We start from the raw sequence: 24,357 nt of genomic DNA, 5'->3' as shown, positions 1-24,357 counted from the left end.
TATAAATTAAATTAATAGTAATACAAATGATTATGTAGCATATAAATTAAATTAAATACGTAATTATATAGCTAGACATTAACTGTATGAATATTATACATTTTGTTAAATTATAAAATATTTAATAATAATAAGATAATCTAAAAAACTAATTTTATTAAGATGATCTAGAAATTAATTTTATTATATTATTTTTAATATAGCATGAAAAACTTCATAAACAAATTAAGACAAATGATTGTTGCATGATAAAGCAATTAAATTTAAAATTTTATAAACTAAAACTACTATTAAAAAAAGTGATCGTCATCCCAATTATTATGTTACTAGTATTATTTAGTGTTTATATACAGTGTCTATTATATATATAGAATATGCATAAACTTTTCATATAATTACAAATGGTGTACATTTATATTTAGATTGTTTCCAAATTTTATATATCTAGTTAGAATTTGGGGTTATATACATTTTCATTTGTCAAAAGTTTATGGGTATGACATACCAAATAGGATTGTCACCTTAGTATTCCTTGACTAGAGAATTTTTTCTCATTCGAAAGAGAGTTTGATGCAAACTCAAAAAATGGTGAATATATATATAGAAATAAACACAGCACACAGATATATATATATATATATATATATATATATATATATATATATATATATATGTATATATATATATATATGGTCATGATCTATGGCAAACACCTCTTAACCATATAACTAGAGAACAAATAATAGCCACAAGATCAAAAAAATCAAGGGCTAGTATTAATTTTTGAATTTAATGAGATATTAGTTCCCTCAATCACAAATTTACTCCACAATAATAAGGCGGGGGTATAATGGTCATTGCACATCCAAAATTAGATTACATCATTGGCATTTGAAAAAGAAACCGCATTCTTCTCTTCTCCTCCTCTTCCTTCTTCTGCAAAATAGTTCTCAGCTCTCCTACCGCCGATTCGTCCGATTGAAGAGGAATTCGATTGGAAATTATCAATATTTTCGCGATTCAAGTGACTCTCTTTCCCCGACGAAGGAATCTGCATCGGTGTCTCCAATCATCACTCTTCCAGCGGCCAACAACACCGCCACCGTCAACAAGGCGGCGGCGGCGCTCCGGAAGGAGCTCATCGCGGTGATCAAGGAGAAGAAGGAGGCGATGGCCAAGGGCGGGCCGCTCTACGACATCTTGTCGCACATGATCGTGGCATCTGACCCCGAGCGGGAACACACAGATCTATGATATAATTTAGCCTGCATTTCCCAATTTATCTTCTGTTTTTCTTAGTTTTGATTTCCTTTAATTAGGGAATTAACATTAGGTGATAAGCTATCGTTGCAATTTTTATGATGGGATGTAGTGTAGTATTTGAATTTTGTGAGATTTTAGCTATGCATTTCAGATGTAGCCCCTTTCTGTTTCTTCTTGCTCTGATCTAATTATAATATCAATGTTGAATTGTCCCAAAAATAATCATGCTAAGAGTGAAGAGTGAAGTAAAATCATGCTAAGAGTGATGTGTTTTGTAAACAAGAGTGAAGTAAAATCAGAACAAGAGTGATGTGTTTTGTGAACAAGAGTGAAGTAAAATCAGAACAAGAGTGAAGTGAAATCAGAACAAGAGTGATGTGTTTTGTGAACAAGAGTGAAGTGAAATCAGAACAAGAGTGATGTGTTTTGTGAACAAGAGTGAAGTGAAATCAGAACAAGAGTGATGTGTTTTGTGAACAAGAGTGAAGTAAAATCAGAACAAGAGTGAAGTGAAATCAGAACAAGAGTGATGTGTTTTGTGGACAAGAGTGAAGTGAAATCAGAACAAGAGTGATGTGTTTTGTGAACAAGAGTGAAGTGAAATCAGAACAAGAGTGATGTGTTTTGTGAACAGGAGTGAAGTGAAATCAGAACAAGAGTGATGTGTTTTGTGAACAAGAGTGAAGTAAAATCAGAACAAGAGTGAAGTGAAATCAGAACAAGAGTGATGTGTTTTGTGAACAAGAGTGAAGTGAAATCAGAACAAGAGTGATGTGTTTTGTAAACAAGAGTGAAGTGAAATCAGAACAAGAGTGATGTGTTTTGTAAACAAGAGTGAAGTGAAATCAGAACAAGAGTGATGTGTTTTGTGAACAAGAGTGAAGTAAAATCAGAACAAGAGTGAAGTGAAATCAAAACAAGAGTGATGTGTTTTGTGAACAAGAGTGAAGTGAAATCAGAACAAGAGTGATGTGTTTTGTGAACAAGAGTGAAGTGAAATCAGAACAAGAGTGATGTGTTTTGTGAACAAGAGTGAAGTAAAATCAGAACAAGAGTGATGTTTTGTAAACAAGAGTGAAGTAAAATCACAAGATACATCAGTAACATTAAACGTAGACGGAAACTAACTATATCGAAGACGAATCTTAGAGCCTACAGCCACCGCGCCCCGCTCTTGTTCCGAAACTCCGCTTCTCTTCTACGGCAGCTCATCGTTGCGTCTCCTTACCCGCCGACGCTGATTCCGGTGAGTCCGACGTAGAGGTAGGTTTTGATTTGGGGTTTTTTCAGCATTGGCGCGACGATTGAATCCGCCAACAGCCCCTCCGCCCCGGTCGCCTTTGCCAGCTCCCCCACCGCCGCCAGTATCCTCTCCGGCGCCACCCCCAGCTCAGAATTACGATTTGGAAGAAGAAAGGATCGCAGATTTGGAAGATTTCGCGTAATTTGATCGCATGTTTTAATTCAGAAAGTAATTTCCAAAATTACCCTCAGCATATTTTCTATAATTAAAATAAATAATATTTGTTCCATTAAGATGTGTGGCTGAGATTTGTTCTCTAGTTATACACTTAAGATTAGTTATACATTGATCACTACCCTATATATATATATATATATATATATATATATATATATATATATAGAGGGTCATGATTTATGGCAAACACATCTTAAACCTATAACTAGAGAACAAATCACAGCCACAAGATCAAGAAAATCAAGGGCTAGTATTAATACATGTGATTTTTGAATTTAAGGAGAAATTAGTTCCCTCAATCACAAATTTACTCCATAATAACAAGGCGGAGGTATAATGGTCATTGCATAGCCAAAAATAGGTTACGTCGGCAATTGAATTCATCTCCTCTTCTCCATCTTCATCGCCGCCTTGTACCCGCCGTCGTCACAGCGGCGGCGAGAGATCGGATCGATGCGGTCGATCAGAGTAGGGTGGCCGAAAGCGTAGAGCTTCTGCGCCGGGGACTGCACCAGAATCACGACTTCCGCACCGCAGAGGATGGAGAGCTCGGTGGCTTTGCGGAAGAGCCCGCCGCGGCGCTTGGTGAAGGCGACTTGCAGGCTTGATTTATTCTCAATTTTCCTCATTGGGATTTTCCTCATTGGGGAATAGCAATTCCCGACAAACATTTGTGCCATGGAATCCATCTTCAAAACTTGATCGACATAATGTTTATCCAATTCCAGATATTCAGCCGCCGCTTCCATTATCTTCATATACAATTCTCGGATTTTTTTAGTGTAATCCATCACAATTTTCCCTACCATTCATCATAATATGTTTAGTATAATGAAATTCAATTTGTATTGTAATTGAATTTAAGGTTATTTTAATTCATTCTAATTTTTATTAGTACTATAAAATAAATTTAATTCCAAATTCCCGTAGATGAAGATTTAATTACCTACTCTCTCCAAAATGTGACGCTTTGGTTTGATGTATTTGCAAGTGTCAAATTGCCACATTATATTGAATCGAATCTAACACACTAACTTCGATCATACTGCTGCTTTTCACAATCTGACAAATCATGCTAAGAGTGATGTGTTTTGTAAACAAGAGTGAATTAAATTCATGCTAAGAGTGATGTGTTTTGTAAACAAGAGTGAAGTAAAATCATAATAAGAGTGAAGTGTTTTGTAAACAAGAGTGAAGTAAAATCATAATAACAGTGATGTGTTTTGTAAACAATAGTGAAGTAATATCATAATAAGAGTGATGTGTTAAATTATTAGGACCGTATATATTGGTTACCACTTTCGTCAAAACCAGTGTGCATTGCATCATTATAATAAACCGTCAACTCAATAATCAAAGTTTTTACATTTATATATAAGGAACTCATAGGTGGAATCAAAATAATCCTCATAATATTATTGTACTAGTATAGTAACAATTTATATTTCATATAATAAATACTAATAGTAGAATACGATAACAATTACGTAGACATGTAATGGGGCATGCATCCTATCTAATGACATGAGCAATGAACGAATCCAACTCAATCCTCGAAACGCCGCCCGCCTCCGTCGCCTCCCTCACGGCGGCGCCCAGCTTCTCCGCCGTCTCCTTAATCCGACACCCTTCTTCCGACGCCATGAATCTCCTCACGACACTCTCAATCAACGACGCCTTCACTACTCCCGCCCTATCCTTCCACTCCCTCACCACAATCTCCGTCTTCAAAACATCTGCAATCAGCGCGGCGTTGCTCGGCTGGTCGGAATGCATAGGCCACGCCGCGATCGCCACCCCGCCGTCATGCTCTCCACGCACGAATTCCACCCCCGCGATCGCGGAAGCAAGGCGAGCATTGCGGCTACGCCAGCAGCTGCACCTACGCAGATTTGGAAGGAAATCAATGGATATTTTATCGCAGATTTGAAGGAGAAAGAAATGAAACCTACGCAGATTTAAATTTCATATTGTAATTTCCAAAATACCCTTGGCCTATTTTATATAATTAAAATAAATAATATTTGTTCCATTAAGATGTGTGGCTGAGATTTGTTCTCTAGTTATACACTTAAGATTAGTTATATCTTGATCACTACCCTATATATACATATAGTATATGCGTTGGCGTGTGAAGAAGATCATTCGGATAAATTAAAAAATGTGGAAATGATGTGGCAATTTGTCAGCTCTTTTTCTCCCTTGCAGAAAAACGTGCGGTCCAAAGCTACAATACAATTTTTTTCATTTTCACATAGTGATTCCAAAAAGAATAATTCAAATATCGGATTTCTTTAATAATTGTGGTTTTTTATTTTTTAAATCGATAAAAGTAAAATATTTTTCAAAAATAGGATGACAACCAAAATGTTCACATGAAGAATGATAAGTGTGGAATTAGTCGTAATCCGTGAAAAATGTGGAAATAGCATTTTTTTGATTTTTGAAATAATCTCTCATGTTTTTTTGGTTTTTAGTTCAGTTGTAATTGTAATTTATTATTACAAGAAACGGCAGCTGAAACACTATGTAACACCCATTATTCGATTATTAACTAATCGAGGTCACGTTTTAGTAAGTTAAGGATCTGATGAACCTGATTTTAAATTAAAACCCTTTTTATCAAAACACAAACTCACGCCCCTTTGAAACTAAGTCTCACGATTCTCCAAAATCATGTGATGAATCGGCGAATTTTTGGTGATGATGAATGCTCGTAAAAATAAATTACGACACAGAGAATTTTACGTGGTTCGATTTACTGAGGTAAATCTACGTCCACGGGGAGAAATGGAGGCAGGTTTGTATTGCTTGATCTGCCAATTACAGCTTACAACACAGACTTGCTATCTGATTATTTCTCTAGAGAGATTCCAACCACTTTCTACCAGGTCTAAGTTCTATTTATACATTGAACTAAGATCGTGGCTTACATCATCACTCTAGGTCGTGGAGGTCGTGTAGGTCATGGCCTAAGATCGTGGCCTGAGTTGACGCCACGTGGTAGTGGGTGTGTTGGAAGTTGTGGAAATCCTGCATGGGTCCACTAACTCCTTGTTCGGTCGAAAACTGAGACCGAACTGCTTTGGTTGCCGATCTGAGAGTAGAGCTTGATGCCGACCTAAGAGCAGAGCTTGATTGGTTGGCTTTTGCCGAGCTGTAGGCTGAGGGCGAACTCTTACTGAGACCGAACTGCTTTGGTTGCCGATCTGAGAGCTTGGTGCCGACTTGAGAGCAGAGCTTGATCGGTTGGCTTTTACCGAGCTGTAGGCTGAGGCCGAACTCTTTGGTAATGCCGGACTCATACTCTTCCTTGGGCTTTGGGCTGATGGGCCGTCATTGCTGTTGGGCTTGTTTAGTCCGTACCCCATCATCATACATATATCAAACTATCTTGATTTAGAAACCCATAACATGGTTTAAAAGAGGTGTTCGTAAAGTAGGGGTAAGTAGCCGCCTAAGTTAGCTTATACACAAAAAGGGGCTCACAAAAAAACTGATATGACTTAGAAAACTAACATGCCACATCATCTATTACATTCACTTGATTACCCAAAAGGATTGTCTGTGACTTCTACACCGGCAGCAACGTCAACCACTTGAACCTTTCAAACTAGATCTGCAAAAGAAGGTCTATAGGGGTGTGGTGTGAGCTTTGACAAGCCCAGTATTGAGTTCATAAATTAGGACATAACTCTTATAAGGTCAGACTATGATTAAACAATTATTTCCATGTATGCCTATCACCAGGCAGTGCACTCACTGTTTCCATATATGCCTATAATCAGGCAAGGACACATATATAAACCTGATTGGATATCAGTACTGCTTTTCTATGGCATGCCAACTATACCCGATGACTCACTCAAGCAAAATGGGGCATGTATATATTATTTTCATCTTTGATTATCAAAATAAAAAGCACATCAGCATCATACCATGTTTTCAAACCCAAATTCACATTACCTTCCGTAGTCAATAAGAGATCAAATAATACCTTCAATATATACAATTTACAAGACAATATATTCATACCATAGAAACACACAACAATATTAACTCATTTATAAAGAAGTATGAACACCCTACCTTAGCAAGCCCACAAAAACTTCATGAGGAGCACTTATCCTAACACCTTTTCTTTGCCTTGTGCTTGGATTCTTATCACCTTAATTAGAAAGCTTGGCAAAAGAGTGAAGAATTTCTAAGCTAGCTTCATTCATTCATGGTGGGACTTTCATGGAGAAAAGAAACACAAAGAAGATGGTGAGAGAGGGATTTTGACACTGCCCCTATGAAGAGAGCGTGATAATGTCGACGAGTAGTTTTTCCCTTTCTTTTTCTTCTTTCCTTGAGTAGTTGCACAGAGATATATAGAGAAGTTGGAGAGTCTTTCTTCTCTAATTTTCCTTTTTCTTTCATTTCTTAGTCAAACTTGCCATTAAATTAAACTTCTCTTTTTGCCTAAGAAAATGACACCTATTCCTTAAATGCTTAGAGTGTCCACAATGGTGGCCTTCAAAGGCCACCATTTGTGGCCTGGCCACCAATTGTGGCTCCCATGTGGCCTTTGTAATGGCAAATGTAAAAAAGTCAATGCAAATTCAAAGGGCCACCAAATGTGGCCCTCTAAAATGTTAATTTTTTTTTTTTTGCTTTTTTTTAATGTTATTTTTTAATTTAATTTAATGTTATTAAATTTTAGTAGATTAATAATTTGGATAATAAAAATAATTTAATAAAGAGAGAAGTAGAGACAAATTTTCGTCGTACTATTAATATGGGAAAATTCTACAACGAAAATATTTTAAAAACACAACATAATAATAAAATGAAAAAAACGCCACCGCTTCCTACTCGGTGGCGTCATCGGAATCCGGCACATCATCTTCACCTCCTCCACCGCCGCCGGCCCCACTGCCGCTTGCTTCGCCCGTCGCCGACCCATCGGAGAAGCCCAACTTCGACCTCAACCTAAGAATGAGGTCGTAGTACATCATCTTGGTGATAGGGTCCGTCGACTTCTCGTACAAGGACAAGTTATCCTGGAGTTGCTTCATCATTTGCACCTCCAGTGTTTGAGTCAACGCCGCGGTCGGTGTTGAAGGGTGCGGTGTCGCCGCGCTCGCCCGTGCGAGTGCGGACTCCACGTCTGATTGGGGAAGTTGCCGTATCCCGAGGCTCCACCTTGCATTTTTTGTAGTGTTTGAGAGTGTAAAATGAAGGGATTTGAAGTGTAGAATGAAGTGAAAAAATGGAAGTGAGAGTGTATATTTATAACAAAATTTCGAAAAAAAAAAAAAAAACTAATTTCCGCGGCCCAGCCGCAATTCGCGGCCTTTGCAATGGGAGGGCCGCGGCCGTGGCTCAGCCACGATTCTCGCCTCACCCCCGGCTCTCGGCCTTTGTAATGGGGGGCCGCGGGCCGCGGCTCCCCCATTGTGGACACCCTTAGGTGTCTTACTCCTAATCCTTAAGGAGAAAAGAAATAAACCTTTTTTTTCTCATATACAAACTTATCACAAAATTACTAAGCATGCCCATAACTTAGGTGAACTAGCTATTGAAACTTACTATAAGATTTCAATATTAAATAAAACTCTAAAACTCTATAGCTTAAAATCTAGTTCATAAACCTTAATTATCATTTTACGAAGACATGGAAAATTTGGGTATTACACACTACTCAAGGAATAGTAAGATGTTGGTGTTGTTTGATAGATTGGATAATATTGAGTTTTATAAATGTTGTTCGATTAGAGAGATAAATAGTGTCATCATGATTAGTTTTGACGTTCTTTTTGGATAATCTCAAACCAATCCAATTTTGGAAAATCTAAGAACAACTAATTTATGGTTAAGTTTAATCAGTTTCGGCATCCAAACTAATCAATTAAAATAAATAAATAAACAAATATTGTAGTAGACTACTATTCATCTATTAAAAAAATCCAACTCATCTTTCTACTTTTTGTCACTAGTTGAGTAGTATTAAAATAATTCACGTTGCATGCATGAAATAATACTCGCCAACATACATATATATCTAATTGTGTCGGTGGAAAATGTGTATCCATTCATCATCCATATAAGTGGAGATTCAAATCAGAGAAATTTTGTATGTTAAATTATCATATCAAATCATTAAGAATGACAATGATAAAATATAGCATTACTACTAAATTATACTCCACTAACATGAATGCCAATAACAGATACCGAATTTGGCAAAAAAAAAACAGAGAGAGAAATCTTCCAATGCTTAAATTCTTCACATTTTGAATCGAAGTCCCAAATAATCACAGATATTCCTTGCAAAAATGTGCATGGTCCGCCAATTAAAACTCATATTCCGAAATCTCTCCTGTTTATTCTCCTAGAGTTTGATGTATATTTTCATCTCCTTTATTACAAGAAAGATGGGAGTAGATACCTCGGACGGCCAGCCAGTAGCAAGTCGCAGAACAATGCCCTCTCCCGTCTGCAGATTGATCGAAAGGTGGTAAAAATACCATTGATTCGTACAACTTGGTCGCTGACTGGACTCGAGGGTTCATGGTCCTCGTCTTGTGACCACACAATAACTTGAAGCGACATCAAAATATCGCATTTTCTGAGCTACAATATCTGATGTAAAAGCTAACTTGGCCATAGCTTAAGACAGATAACTTCCTTTGAGCCAGTGGATTTCAACACTCTCAATAGGTTGCATTGCTACTGAACCATCTGAAGCAAGACTCGAAAGTGCAGAGCAAGCTTGTTCGACCTTACACATACAAAACAATATCATAAGTAAGACGTTTCAGAAAAAACTGCACCAAGAATTTATGAACCGAAAGCATACCACATGCTGATGTTCACTGCTTATCATACTTATGATTGATGCACTGCATTCTCGTCTTTTCCCACCACACGTCTTGTATTATCTTAGCTTGAGCGGATGCCAGTAAAGGGTAATATGGCAAGAGGAAAAACGGAATGAGAACTATTCTCCATCTGAATCAACCAAGAAGAAGAAGGTATAATTAACCTTAAGAGCCTATAGACTTGGTGTGGCTACTATTACTAAAGGCTTCATCATCATACCAATACTGCAATATAAATAAATAAATACAAAAGTCTCTAGCCATATAAATATATAAATGAGAACTTATTGATTGAATACAAGATCAATGATAATTACAATTCCTTTCTGAGTACCTCCAATCTTTTCGTCGACACTGGGGCTCCGTTGCTATTGGTCGCCAATAGCTTATCTGAAAAGTTCCTTCACTAACTCAACACAGAAACAATAGCATCGAATTCCTCATCAGAGCTTGATCTTCCAGAGTCCGTGGCATTCACATTATCATTTGATGCATGCCAATTTACCAACACCACTCCATCCACTCTAGGCAACACCACTTCGTCCCCTCTAGGCAACCTCCGATTTGCCAAAGCAAGGTCAGACAAAACAGAGTCGGAGGAGTGAGAAAAATGTTTTTTCATCAATCTGAATGCATGATACTCCATTGCAATATTTGCACCATTCATTTCCTTCAGGATGTGTTTAACCGCATGGATATCACTGTTCTTGGAGAAACCAGAGAGTATCAGATTATACGTCCGCTTATTTGGCACTACCTCCATCTCCTTCATTTGGTTAAACGTACAGTTAGCTTCCTCCATCCGACCAACTCTAATGAGTATATAAATGGCAACATTGTATGACACAGCATCTAATGGGAACTTTTCATCTCTAGCTTTCCTGAATATTCTCATAGCTTGATTAAACCTACCTGATTTTGCAAGTGCGTTAATGACTATAGAGTGGATGCGAGCATCGATACCTGGATAGTTGTGAATAAATCCATGGTAAACATTCACTGCATCATGCAATCTACCCAACCTGCACAACGCACTCAACACTGCCGCAAAACTATATTTGTCTGGTATAAACCCTATGTCTATCATTATATCATAGAACTCGATAGAACCCTCTGGATAACCAGACTTGCAAAAATAGCTTAGGAGGCAATTGCAGAGCACCAGGTCAGGTTGCACTGCAAGTCCACTCGTAATGGAAGGTAGATGAGCACACTGCCCAGACAAATCCATTAGAGTTACAAGAGACGAATAAGTGTAACAATCCGGCTTTAAACTTAGATCTCTCAAACTAAAGTAAACTTCAAATGCACTCTTGTAATGCCCAATCTTAGATAGGCGATCAATCAATACATTACACAGCACAAGATCAGGGAAACAACCTTTGGATATTAGAGTGGCAAGGAGCTTAAATGCTTCTTCAGCCATTTGAGATTCTAAAAATGCTTTGATCAATGATGTGCAAGTCACGATGTTTGGTGAACAACCAACAGCCACCATTTTCTCAAGAATATAAGCTGCAACCTCGACTGAACCCGACCTGCAGTAACCATCAATCAATATGCTCCATACATTTACAGAAACAGGTGCACCCAAAACCACCATCATTCCAAGCAGCTGCAATGCCTCCTCCAACCTCCCAAATTTGCAGAAACAATTCAACACCACTGCATAGGTCTCATGGTTCATATAATACCCTCTCGACAACATACGCCTAAAGACACTTTTAACTCTATCAACCTCACCGAGCCTGCACAAGTTACAGATGGAAATGTTGAAGCTCAGAAAATTTGGGGCCTGAGTTCCCTCCAAAAAACTGAGGGCTTCGTCAACCTCCCCAATCTTGAACAAGACATCGACAACAATGTTTCTTGCGTAAGTATTCTGTACATAACCATAGCCGCGCATCACTTCAAAAGCCTGTAATACCATATCGTACATGGCTCCACGCCAGTAAATCCTCATCAAAAGCAACAAAGTCTGTGCCTTTGTGAAGCAACCGATGCTCTCCAATTCCTCAATAATGACTCTCACAGTCCCATATTTATCAGTCAAATTTGATGTCACGCCCACCATGTGATCAAATCCAAGATTATCATGAAAGTAATTAGGCTGACGCGCACACCACAGGTAAAAGCTCAGAGCAACTAAATCAGAAGGGCAGTTTTGCAGAGTCGTCAACACAATTTGAGGAGAGAGAATGGTGGCTTTAGCACCCTGATTGATTGAAGCTTTGAAGACCGATTTTTCTTTGTAATTTGTAATTGGTGAAGCTAGTTGGTGCACTAAAGCGAAAGAATGTGATTTGGACGGAAATTTGAATCCCCGTTTACATATTAACTGAATCATCAGTGGGATTTAGTTGTCTGGGAAACTATCACAGATACGAAAAAAAAGTTGTAAGAAACTAGCGCTCATTCCCCCCCCCCCCCTCAATAACAAGCTTAGCGCAATTCCTATGGCTTGATTCTAACATCAATTTACAACAACAAATTTGAATTGGCAGATTTTCGTTCATGACAACATTAACTCAACCCATACTAAGCTTTAGCGATTAATTTAAAAGATTAGAAGAAGAGAGTACCTTCAAGTTTCAGAATTTTGGTGTTGATACCTTGGAACATGTTTTGATATTTCGAAATTTGGAGAAGAAGAAGAAGAAGAAGAAGAAGAAGAAGAAGAATGATATGTATATTTTCAAAATTTGGAGAAGAAGGATATGGACGGAGGGAAACGGCGGCGGCGGAGGCGGCGGAGGAGGGAAGAGGGAGGGGTTAGCCGGGCCTTTGCTTAATTTGGAAGATGATTCCTAAATTATAGTGCTCCATAAAATACTGAGTAGCAATCCAGTATTGAGCCTCGTAACTTTTATTGGGCCATAATTGAACAATTAGACTAGCATATAATTAAATGCAACCTCTAAATATTACAAATTTCAAATTATAAATTGAATTATTAAAAATATTAATAAATAATAAAAAATATTAACTATTAATACTATGTTAATATTATATTGACATTTCTTGTTACTCTTATGTTATTATTTATTGACATTTTCTAACGGTTCAGATCATAATTTAAAATTTATACAATATTTAGAGTTTTTATTTTATCACTAGTTTATATATATGATTAAATTATAAATATCTATCTTCTTTTCAAAATGGAATGGAATAATAGTGGTTTACGTATATCATAAAATTTGGTAGTCACATCTTTAAAAATATAAATATTAGATCACGATATGTTAAAATTTTTTAGTTGTGTCATTCATATAGTACATAATTTACAAACTGAATCAAACCGAAACGTTTTAAATTCAGTTCATTTTTTTTTATTTTTCGGTTCGGTTCAGACGATTTTTTTTTATAAAAAACCTGCAAACCAAATTATATTTTAATAATATATATAATATTATATATATATATATATATGTTTTTTTTCAGTTTTTTGGTTTTAGTTTTTTGAAATTTCATAAAATTTCAGTTCTTTTTGTTTTGGGTGTGAAGCAGTGGCAAACCAAAATACCCAACAAGCATTAGCTCTCCCTGAAAAGGAGGTGATCCAGCCGCACCTTCCAGTACGATTATTTTTACGGTTTAATTCAATTTTTTAAGTTTGGTGTTTGGTTTTTTTATTTTTCAATTTCGGTTCGGTTTCAATTTTGAACCGAAACCTGAATGGTCACCCATAATCTCCAATGTGGGATAGTTGCAAAAAGATCCTCAATATTTCAGTTTTAACTTAAAATGTCTGGTAAAAGTTTCGGATAAAATTGCCTCCAAATTTTTTTTTTCAATTTTCTCGCCTCGACACTAACGTTCACAATCATCACAACCCTCTAAACTTAGAAAATTTTCGTTCAAACACAAAACGATATGACCAAATAGTTGTATAGCTGATAATATCATAACCTTCACAAAAAATTTCTCAATCCCGCAATTTTTAAATGTAGTATAGCTGATAATATCATAACCTTGACAAAAATTTTCAATTGTCACGTAACCAGTAAGTGTGGTGTCATATTTTGCAATAGCTTTCAAATAGTAAGTAATAAGATAATAACACTACCATCTTTTATCATGTTCCAAAAAAAAATACTGCTTACACGGTAACAAAATAAGCTTACACCCATTCCCTACAAACTATGAGATACTATCTCCCTTGACAAAACAAAAAGTCAGCTCTATATAAAATTTTATTAGTAGTATAACTCAAAAATGTGTATTTCCTCTGTTTATTTCTCCTATAATTTGCTGTCTATTTTCCTCTTATAATATTTTTCTCCTCTAATATAGTTGAGTATGTACAAGTACATAGTATTACAAAAACGACGGGAGTGGATACCTCGGACGGCCAACAACAAGTCACAGAACAGTACCCTCTCCCATCTACGGTTTGCTCGAGAGGTGGCACGAATATCTGAGGCTCTTATGTGACGCAAGTACACGCTTTAGAGCGACATCCACTCTTGCACCACCTTGAAACATTGATTCGTATAGCCTGCTTACAAATTGACTCAGTTCCTTCTCATCGTCATCCCATAAACTCGTTGGCGGCTCCCCATTTTTATCAGGTTCGCTGTCTTCCCAGTCACTTACTGGACTCGAAGGTTCAGGGTCTTCGTCTTCTCCCTCCTCGTATCCTATCTCAAACTTCCCATTCTCGTAACTACTAAACTCACCTGCCCCGTAAAATGATGTCAGCTGCAACTCTTCAGGCTCGGAAGAAGGGCATATCACAGCTTTGGCACCAGAATCAAGGAATGCTTTCGTCATAGCTCGTGTCGGACCATGTATTCCTGTGAAAATTATAATTCTGTCCCTCCAAGATCCAACCTGCAAGATAAACGAGTCAGCATCACTAAGTAATCTCCATAGTCTTCTCACAGATGAGCTCATTCACTTTGCTGGACGACCTCGTCTAGACAATGTTGAATTTTGGAGGGCTAATGGAGGATCCAAGACTCCAAATGAACTGATTTTTAAAGTTCAAGAGTTTATTTGGATCCAATAACTTTTTATATGATTTTACCAAGGAAAATTTGACAATTAAGTGATCAAACACCTTATAGGCTTACAAGCTCTGGGGAGAAAGAACAAGAACGTATAATAATATTAAAAATTCTTATTTTGCATTATCAACCTCCAATTACCAAAGGCAGTCTAGATAAACAAATCAATTTCAATTTTTATTACCCGTTATCAAGCTGTATATTATTATGCTACAATAAGAGACAAGATTTATGCACATACCATACATCGGACATCTTCTGGAGTCAAGTGCATGGATGGAACAGTTCGGCGGAACATGTAAGCACCAATTTCTTGATCGTCTTCCATGACCTTCACAATATTATGACATATCAACACTTTCATCCAATGTGAGAAAATTCAATTATTTATCAGTACAAAGAAGCAGTGGACAGATACCTGTGTTTGGCGCCCTATATATCTGTGGACCACACCCCCAATCTGGAAATATGGCCTGCAAGAAACAAGATCAGCAACTGTTGAGATGTTGGTAATTACTGATGTATACTTCCTCTTCCGTCCCTTCATCATTGATAGCAAGCTGTATTTCACATTCTGCAGAAACTTCTCTGCTAATTCTCCGGGTTCTGCTACCACAAATACATCATTCTGCCAACTAATTTAAAAAGAAGAAAATTAAAGTCATTAATAATGAATCCAACAAGATGAGAACCTAAATAAAGAAGCAATGATGGGTTATAAAATATACCATAAAATGGAGCCTTGTGTGTCATTTTGCAGTGCCAAATGAACTACGCCTACCTGTAGTGAATTTTGTATTTTCTCATGCAAGGATAGAATAGGCATAGCAAGCTGCCTCCTCTTAGGGGGAGACTCGGGGGATGAAGCAGTTGATTTTGCAGAATGAAGTCCATCTAAGCTCAAAGGTGGGACTAAATCAATTCTACCCCCCCGCTGGGTGCCAGTGTCGGGACTGTAAACTAGAGGAGTTGATGGGAAGCTTCCAGTAAACAAGGGTGATATAAATGGAGTTGGAAATGCAGATCCTGAAGCAGCCTTGATGGTCCCAAATGCCCCATTGACAAGTGATAATCTTATTCCATTATTAGCACAAAATGTCTCAAGTGAGCGTGCATGATGAAAAACTCTACCAGAATCTGGACTATTGGACGCCTCTATAAGAAGTACGCCACGTCTCCAGCCCAAACAGGCAGTGTTGTCATTTGACACTATCACATACAAAAAACCAGCTCTATCATTTTCAGAAAGAATTCAAAAGTTGAAGAAACTGAAGAATGATTCAGAGTTAAAAGGAGACTAGTACCCTTTGCTCTGAGCTGAGACTTGACACTATCTGGGAATTTATCATCAAGCGTACTCTCGAGCAATCTTTCAGCAAGATTCTTGAATGCCATAGAATTATTCTTGATGTACTCCTCTGTAGCACCCTCTAACTTCAACCAGATTGCTGGATCAGTCTCATCAAGTTCCATATCACAACGTTCATCAACTGCACAATCAATGATACTTTAGAGATAAATATTAAGCAAATAAGTGGAGCTTACTCCTGTAAGAAATATATATGCTTTCCTCAGATAATTCAAACATCAGTAGGAAGGATGGATCCATAACTAGCCTTGACATGAATCAGGAACCTTTGCTTCTAATTCGTCTAATTCTAGAACATTTCACATCTCTTTTGTCTGCAGCCTATCCAGAACTCGTTTAATTCAATCTATCCACGCATCCTTCTTAACACTGTAGTGGCAATGTAGCAACTGGAAAGCTACAAGCTATTTGCATTTAATTCATTATGTATTTTTCCTGAACCATCATAGATCTAATTTATCTAGTGCTAATATACAATAGACTTATGCACTTTAGGCAAAGAGTTGAGGACATATATTTATGTCAAAAATCTATACTCATATTGTTTAAAGAAAACATTTCAACTGTTATGCAGGAAATACAAGTTTGCCTCATAATCCTTACTGCAGCCAAGCACTATAAAGCTTCAGTTAAAACTTTACCTGGATTGAATCGAAAATATTGTACATCTGGCAGCATAGGAAGCAGTGTAGTTAAAGCTTCCTCTACGCGGTCAACAGAACAAGCACTCTCAATCAACACTTGTCCAGTGTCCAAATAACGCCAGCCGCCTTTGCGAACCTGACAGGATAGAAAAACAGAGATCTGAATACCGATAGCTGGGAAGGAAACATTTCTAAATCATAATATATAACTCAACCACCACAATGGAAACAAAAACCATTCTGACAGAAGAACCCATAGGAAACAGCAAGGCAATATGACATTGGGCTAGGTAAAGAGATGGGAGAGGGGGATATCCTTATCAGTATCTGAAGCAAAATAGTGAGTCCTTTGATACCTTTGTTGGAACAGACCCACAGCCAATTGAAACTAAACAATCTATTTTCAAATCAGGCCACAAAAGTTGTGCTTCTCGTATTGCAAAAATTGTAGGGTTATTAGCTACAATTGCCCCATCTTGCCAGCGATATATACCTGTAGCATAAAAATTTCAAAAAATAAGGAAAATGAAAGCTTCCCTTGAGATCCATCTATAATATGGACAAAATAGCCAATAAGATATCCTAGAAACCACAAAAAAGGAAATTACCATCAGAGAAATCATCTAAATAATATGGTGCCGCAGACGACGCTCTTATGGCCTGCCATACTAGATGCTTGCAGCTTCCAATATAAGCATTTCTTTTGTATCCAACCTGAGCTCCAGTAGTTGCAACTCCTTGTCCTCCATTTATCAAGTTCTCAGAAACTGCAAAAGAAAGCTCTGGTGTTCCAACAGGGTACTGGGATTCAGAAAATATTTGTTATGTCAATATAAGGCAACCAAAAGAATTCCCTCAGGCACAAGAACAACCATTAACAGCTACAAAATGGAAAGCACAAAACCTGGTAATTTCGAAATATAAATGGCTGAGCTGGTGCAACACTGACCAGAGTAGACACTACAAAAACCTTGGGGACCTTTTTAACAGCTGATTCTATTAGGAGATCTCCATCCTCTTCAGCACACATCTCCTTCAGCAGTTTTTCGAACTGATCTGCACTGTGCTGGAAGAAGAACCAAGTTAATACATACGGACATGATGAATTCTAAAGGGTACTCGGTACTGAGGTATGGGAGACCATGAATAGAATGACAAATGAGGATCGCTTGGTGTGGGTAATAATTCAACCACCACCAGTTCCATTCCCCAAGAGTATGAATGGACTAGCTCACAAATAGGGGCATGGAGTCCATATCCATTCCCTTTCAACTCCACTTTCATACCCACAATTGCTCACACAGTCACACTCACTTGTAATTTGAAACACCGCTTATCAAGAAGTTTCCAAATGGTTATTTGTGGAAAATTTAGCAAAATGAAGAACCAGAAGAGAGACTTACAGCAGAACAACATACTTTCTTGAAGTACAATACACTGTACTTAAGTTTAAAAAACAATAGCTGAATAGCCAAAAAGTATGATGTGCAAAAAATTAGAGGAACGGACTAGAAGAGAACAGCAGTATAACATACTTTAGATCCATGAACTACAACACGGAAACTCTGTGATGAGCTCTTGTACAGTTGATCCAGTTTTTCTCTCCATGTTGCTGCTTCATTTTCCTTAAAAACAGGTTCAGCAAACACGAGTTTCCCTTGAAAAATGAGATAAACAGTAATTATATGAGAGAAGGAAAATAATAATGATAGAAAATGGTTGGGGGTGAAAAGAATATTTAGGCTCCTTGTGGAAGAAAGAAAAGCTACCAAGTTCTTTGTATATTTCTTCACACTTTTCCAATGACATTGATTTTATTCCAAGAGCAACAGCAAGCATACCGCCTGTGGATGTTCCACAGATAAGGTCAAAAAGCTCATGAATTTGTTTTCCAGTACCCTTCTCAATTTCTTTTAGCATCTTAACCGTCGCCAATCCCTTCATTCCACCACCATCCATTGTAAGTATGCGTAATCCTCGCTTGGGAATCTGTCTTCCTCTTATAGCACGGCGCAGAATCTCATTCTCCCCTACAATGAAAAATGTGAGAGATGTAAGACTCCCTGCCCGAATCTATGTTACATCATTGAAATATTCTTGCAAGAACGCACCTAATATTGCCAAAGCACGGGCTGCAGCTTTACATACACCTGGCTCAGGTGCAGTTGTTAGTCTCAGAAGAAGTTCATGCAGACTTTCTGACGTGACAAGTGCACGGCGATTTTCCAAACAAAAGGCGAAATTTCCAATAGCAAACAACGCCAACCTTTGGACCTAACGGAGAAAAACCTTCACTTTGAGCAAAACCATTGGCGAGAGATGATGTAAAACTACGCACGTAAAAGAAAACTAGTGAAGCTTGCCTCAGGATTCTTGTGAGCACACAATAACTTCAGCGACTTCAAAATATCTTTTGTCAGCATTTTCTGAGCTACAATATCCGATGTAAAAGCTAACTTGACCATAACTTGTAAGACAGAGATAACTTCCTTTGACCCAGTGGATTTCAGCACTCTCTCAATAGGTTGCATGATATCAGATTTCATAAGTTGCATTGCTACTGAACTATCTGAAGTAAGATTTGAAAGCGCAGAGCAAGCTTGTTCGACCTTACAAAAATAAATAAAATTGTAAGTACAACGTTTCAGCAAAAACTTCCCAAAAGATTCTATGAACCGAAAGCATACCACATGCTGGTTTTCACTGCTTATCATACTTATGAGCTGCCGCACAGCATTCTCGTCTTTTCCCACCACCACACGGTTTCCCTCATCTTGCATTATCTTAGCAAGAGCGGATGCCAGTAAAGGGTGATGGCAAGAGGAAAAACGAAATACAAGAGAAAAGAAGGCACTCAATTTATGCCGAGATGCAACAAAATAAGAACTATTCTCCATCTGAATCAACCAAGAAAAAGAAGGTATAATTAACCTTAAGAACCTATAAGACTCGGTGTGCTACTAATTACTAAAGGCTTCACCATCATACCTCAATCTGTACATCAAGTGTTACCAAGTTCTCATCAGCCACAATCCGAATATTTGCAAGGGACAAGTGTCGGAGTTCATTTAATGGCAAAATATCAGGAAGAAATTCAAGGGGGTTCCCGAAAAGTCTCAATACACGCAACTCTGACATAGCCCTGTCAACGAGCTGAAGACAAGTATTAAGCTTTGGAAAAATAACCAAGATATCACCAGGGAAATTTGTATATATAAAGCATGAAAATGCATGATCATGTCCCTGGCCTGTACTTTTTAAAAGTTTTTTAGAAATGGTATGTGTACTCTTATTTGTTAGAATTAAGCCATATACTACTACCTTACGTGAGAAAACTCAAGTCCCTATACTTTTGTGTTGTATTAAGTCCTTATGCTACTCGAATAACATTGGAAATACTTTAAAATATTATTCCATAAAAGTAGAGAGTCTATGTTTTTACAAGCAAGAGTAAAGGTTGAAAAAGTGGAAGTACATAGCCGTAAAGGGGCTCAATGTTTGCAATAGGAGTAAATGGACCCAATTAAAAAATAATAATTTTACAGACCGAAATATAATCCTTAAGCAAAGAAAGCTACAGGTGGAAAAATTGACCTGAAATCAAGAATAGGGCGAACCAGTTTGTTTTGTTCCAAGGACAACTCAAGAAGACCAGCACACTGCCTTAACTCAACTGCTTGCATCCGAGCAATGAATAGAATGGATATTAGAATGCTTGTATCATAGGATAAATTGTTTTACATCATCTTGATTAGTTGTGGAGGTAACTAGCATTAATTCTCCACTCATAAAGGAGAAAATAACCTGGAAGAGAATCCAACACTTACCAGGCACGGAAACGAGCATGTTATAATCTACAGCAAGAACTTTCAAGTGTTTCAGCTCACCAACCTCAGGTGGCAAAACTGAAAGCTTATTGTTATCAAGATACAGTTTCTCAAGAAGAGGAAGACGGGTTATCTCGACGGGCAATGCCTGAACATAATACAACTCAAGTTACATTCCAAAAGTTTTTCCGAAGAGACGCCCCTACCAGGATTGTCCAGAAAGTAGAACTATTAACCAAAGCATAAGACATATAGAGGTATTGAAGTTAAACTCTATTCTCAAACACTACAATGTCCAGTATAGACTTTGAAAACTAAGGAACACAAACATCAACAATTCCCAACGCAGTCAGATAATAAGTGGAGAAGAAGACTAAAACTACGAGATATCATCATTGTAAAAAGCAAACTTACACAGTATGACAGAAACAAAAAAAATACACTTGAAAACAATATAAAATGATCAGTCTATGCCTCAAATCACTCTGGACCTAAATGCGTGACTTGTAGGAAATAATCAAAAGCATGACTTTCGTAAGGTTTTTTTTAATCAAAGAAAGCACTTACGGATAATCCAAGACCACAGAGGCTGACGACAGAAACATTCCGCCAATGATCAGCACATTCAGACCCCACAGCCACCGCATCTGCAACCCCGTTGGCAAAATTCAACCTCATTAGCTTCACCAACACCCCCATTCCGCCATCAGTCTGTTGCCCCGATCCCGCCGCTTTCCACATTATAACCCCCTTCAGCGGCTCCCTCCTCTTGACCACCCGCATCTCCACCCCCACCGTCCCCATTCGCTCGCCTTCACCGTTCTCCAAATCAACCTCGTGATCTCCGTCCTGCACCCTCTCCGTCAATTCAACCTCAACGGTGTCCTGCGGCGTCGGCAAGGCGACCATCACCTGCGATTGCAGCTTCAGCGCCACTTGATCATCGCCGTCGCTGGCGTTCCAATCCAGCTCAATCTTAAACCCTAATTGATCCGGATTGGCGCTGCTATTGGCAACGAGAGCCGCCGCCGCGGCATCCTCCTGAGACGAGGGGGACGAGCCTGAGAAAACGGATGACGACTGCGATGACCTCGGCGATACTTCCTCGATCGTCTCGACATCCTGGCCGTAACTCAATGTCAGGTGGAAGACCTCCGTAGGTCGCTTCCAGCCCAGCCCCCACGACATTGACGTCGATTTTCAGATCACGCTACGTTTGAATTTCTTCGATTAGCACCGCCGCGATCGGGCGAAATTGATCCAGCAATGCCGATCGGCTGATTCTGCATTCGATGAATCCAATGCGATACGATCAACGATTCAACGGCGTCTGCAATTCGAGATTTTTCATATACGTATATGGAGATACAGATTATCGACTTGTGAGTAAGGAAATTTCTACGTATATCCAGAGAAAATCACCTTGTAACGGAAAAGCAGCAATGCGATTATATATTACAAAAAATGGCAAATTGATAGAAATTTAAATTGTAGAAAGCTAAAAGGGAAAATTTGTGAGCATTTACGATGAAGAAGAGGCGGTTTAGTGTTGCAGAGGGAAGGAGAGCAGGTTGGTTGTCCCTCCATTCTTTTTCTTCCTCTTTTTCCTTCCATTTCCAGACGTCATTATTCATAAATTGGACTAAACAAAATCGATTTAATATAATTTAAGCCACTGTTTTAATTTTCAATAATACTTTGAAAACGATAAATAAATAGAGAGAATCTAGAAATGTAGTAGTTGAATAAAAAATAATACAGTATATATTTTTTAAAATTTGGACTTAAAAAACAAGTTAACAACCAAGTCAAACCCCATTTTAAATTCATCAAATTAAGGTTTAATTTTCTACTTTTCATTTCTACAATATGGTCATGAAATTGTGCCTTCACTATATAACCGACTTATAAAATGTTGGGATTGTACGGCCGACCTAAATTCATTTTTTTCACTAACATCATATTTGAGTGCAAAGCAATGACTACATCAATGACTACCCTAAGTTGTATATTATTGATTAGCTTTTTTAGATAAATAAACAAAAAAAATAAAGATTGTTTCAATATTAACAAGAAACTGATCACATTTAACCTCATGCATTAATCACTTTATTTTTGTCTTTTTAGTTCATTTGGATGTTATGTTGTGTGTTTTGTGATTGTTGTTTTAAAACTTTTCTTTCGGTTAGACGTTATTGTGAGACCACTTCTCTCTGGTGGATGAGAGCATCCGCAGCGGTGGCGGTTGGCGCCACCGCCGTCCGTGCCAGCGGCAAGGCGAAGGACCGCCACCGCTGCAACCGCGCCGCTGGCACGGCGCTGCTCGATGTATCGAGCACGTCCGTGCCAGCGGACGCACACGTGGCGGTCTCCCATTCGCCAACGGCATAGCCGTTGGTTTCAAACATTTTTTTATTTTTTTTTTAAAAATCGGATTTTTATTAAAAAAATCGATAAAAAATAAAAAAAAAAATTTCACTTCCCCAAAAAATTATATCCGTTTATAACCGTTTTTCCCCACTTTTTAATTTTTTTTTTATTTTTTTTACCCCAAATATACACACTTTCATCTATAAATACCCCCAATTTCACTCCAAAAAATTCACACTTTCACTACACAATTCTCATCATCAATCTCTCATATCCATTTTCATCTTCCTCTCACACCCTACAACACCACTATGTCCGGTAACGACGACAACCCAAGCGGCTCTCACGGTTGGAACCCCGAATGGTTCGGTTCGCAACCGTTTCATAGTCCGGAAACGGAATATTCGGCCCCTCCTCTCACCCAAGATTCGGGCGTTCCGAGTGGCTACCGGCCATACCCAATCGACGATCAAGGTGCCTCCGATGGGCGCTACGGGTGGACACCGGAGCCTAGGCCTCGCGCCCCTTCCCAAATGCCGAATCCTCCATCTCGCGCCGGTGTCCGCACACCGTACTCACCGGCGGAGATGGAAAGATTGTTCAAGGCGTACTTGGAAATCTCCGAAGATGCGGTGGTTGGAACGAACCAATCCGGCGATCACTTTTGGTGGCGCGTCTCTAGCCGGTACAATGCACACCGGCCGCCGGGAACGATCGAGCGCAACGAGAGTATGGTGCGCAACTGCATCGGCCGAGCCAACGAAGAAATTGGCAAGTTCAACGGCTATTTCATCCAGGAGTCCCGGAATGCCGGGAGCGGCCGAAGCGAGGTCGACATCATCACCGCCTCGCTGAGCACCTACCAATCCATGAACGGTAAGTCGTTCAAATATCTTAACGTTTGGCAGGAGACGCGGACGCACCCGAAGTATAAGGGAGGCATAACATCCTCCTCTAGCGGCTCCTCCAAACGCTCACGGTCGGCATCCCTATCCGACGCCGGCGAAGAAGTGGCTAGCCAACTCGCCGAAGCTAACTTGGGTAGCCCCGATGCCCAACCAAGCGGTTCCCGACGCCGACCGCAAGGTAGGAAGAAGGCGGCGGCCGAACGACGTCGCGCCGCGACTCCATCTGCCCCTGCTCCCGAACCCGCACCCTATGTTCCACCTCCACCCCCGAACAACTCGTTGTGGGCCCTTTTGGCCCAACTCAATATGGCCGATAGGTCAACTATGACCCCCACGCAACTTCAAACGCACGAGTCCATGATATTGGGTCTCCAAAAACAATTGGGGTTGGTGCCGCCGGATGCGTAGTCTTCCTCGGGTTATATTAGCCAATAATTATGTAATTTTTAATTTTTAGGAGTTTAATTATGTAATTTTTAATTTTTAGTATTTTAATTATGTAATTTTTAATTTTTAGGATTTTAATTATGTCTTTTTATTTTATTTGTAATTTGTTATTTTTATTGTGGTTTTTTTAATGAATTTTAGTATTATGAAAATGTTTTTGTGTAATTGAAT

General features: G+C 38.6%; 3 protein-coding genes across 10 annotated transcripts; all 3 read right to left on the bottom strand.

Annotated features, from left to right (window-relative positions):
* Window positions 1-3,123: 3,123 nt before the first annotated feature.
* LOC121768659 (agamous-like MADS-box protein AGL62) lies at window positions 3,124-3,492 on the bottom strand. Its single transcript, XM_042165192.1, has one exon. The coding sequence runs from the start codon at window positions 3,490-3,492 to the stop codon at window positions 3,124-3,126; it is 369 nt and encodes a 122-aa protein (XP_042021126.1).
* Window positions 3,493-8,798: 5,306 nt separating this feature from the next.
* LOC121766371 (putative pentatricopeptide repeat-containing protein At1g16830) lies at window positions 8,799-12,426 on the bottom strand. 4 transcript variants are annotated; one of them, XM_042162655.1, is made up of 4 exons: window positions 12,192-12,426; window positions 9,944-11,981; window positions 9,588-9,739; window positions 8,799-9,509 (listed from the first exon to the last, which is right to left on the bottom strand). In XM_042162655.1, the coding sequence occupies exon 2, from the start codon at window positions 11,954-11,956 to the stop codon at window positions 10,016-10,018; it is 1,941 nt and encodes a 646-aa protein (XP_042018589.1). In that variant the 5' UTR covers window positions 11,957-11,981; window positions 12,192-12,426; the 3' UTR covers window positions 8,799-9,509; window positions 9,588-9,739; window positions 9,944-10,015. The 4 variants fall into 4 exon arrangements, with proteins under 4 accessions (XP_042018589.1, XP_042018591.1, XP_042018590.1 ...); XM_042162657.1 differs by having other exon boundaries at window positions 9,944-11,947; XM_042162656.1 differs by having other exon boundaries at window positions 9,944-12,426.
* Window positions 12,427-13,658: 1,232 nt separating this feature from the next.
* LOC121769110 (phospholipase A I-like) lies at window positions 13,659-22,077 on the bottom strand. 5 transcript variants are annotated; one of them, XM_042165801.1, is made up of 19 exons: window positions 21,884-22,077; window positions 21,029-21,791; window positions 20,462-20,609; window positions 20,229-20,307; window positions 19,623-19,776; window positions 19,322-19,531; window positions 18,998-19,243; window positions 18,746-18,908; window positions 18,404-18,664; window positions 18,170-18,291; window positions 17,539-17,700; window positions 17,243-17,435; window positions 16,991-17,127; window positions 16,632-16,770; window positions 15,926-16,111; window positions 15,350-15,830; window positions 15,040-15,256; window positions 14,863-14,952; window positions 13,659-14,445 (listed from the first exon to the last, which is right to left on the bottom strand). In XM_042165801.1, the coding sequence occupies exons 2-19, from the start codon at window positions 21,647-21,649 to the stop codon at window positions 13,999-14,001; spliced, it is 4,056 nt and encodes a 1,351-aa protein (XP_042021735.1). In that variant the 5' UTR covers window positions 21,650-21,791; window positions 21,884-22,077; the 3' UTR covers window positions 13,659-13,998. The 5 variants fall into 5 exon arrangements, with proteins under 5 accessions (XP_042021735.1, XP_042021737.1, XP_042021736.1 ...); XM_042165803.1 differs by having other exon boundaries at window positions 21,029-21,744; XM_042165802.1 differs by having other exon boundaries at window positions 21,988-22,067.
* Window positions 22,078-24,357: the final 2,280 nt, after the last annotated feature.

This window comes from Salvia splendens, chromosome 15 (genome assembly GCF_004379255.2).
Source record: "Salvia splendens isolate huo1 chromosome 15, SspV2, whole genome shotgun sequence".
NCBI classification, from domain to species: Eukaryota; Viridiplantae; Streptophyta; class Magnoliopsida; order Lamiales; family Lamiaceae; genus Salvia; species Salvia splendens.
The sequence above is the reverse complement of the archived record's forward strand: the minus strand, read 5'-3'. Positions and strand labels throughout refer to the sequence as shown.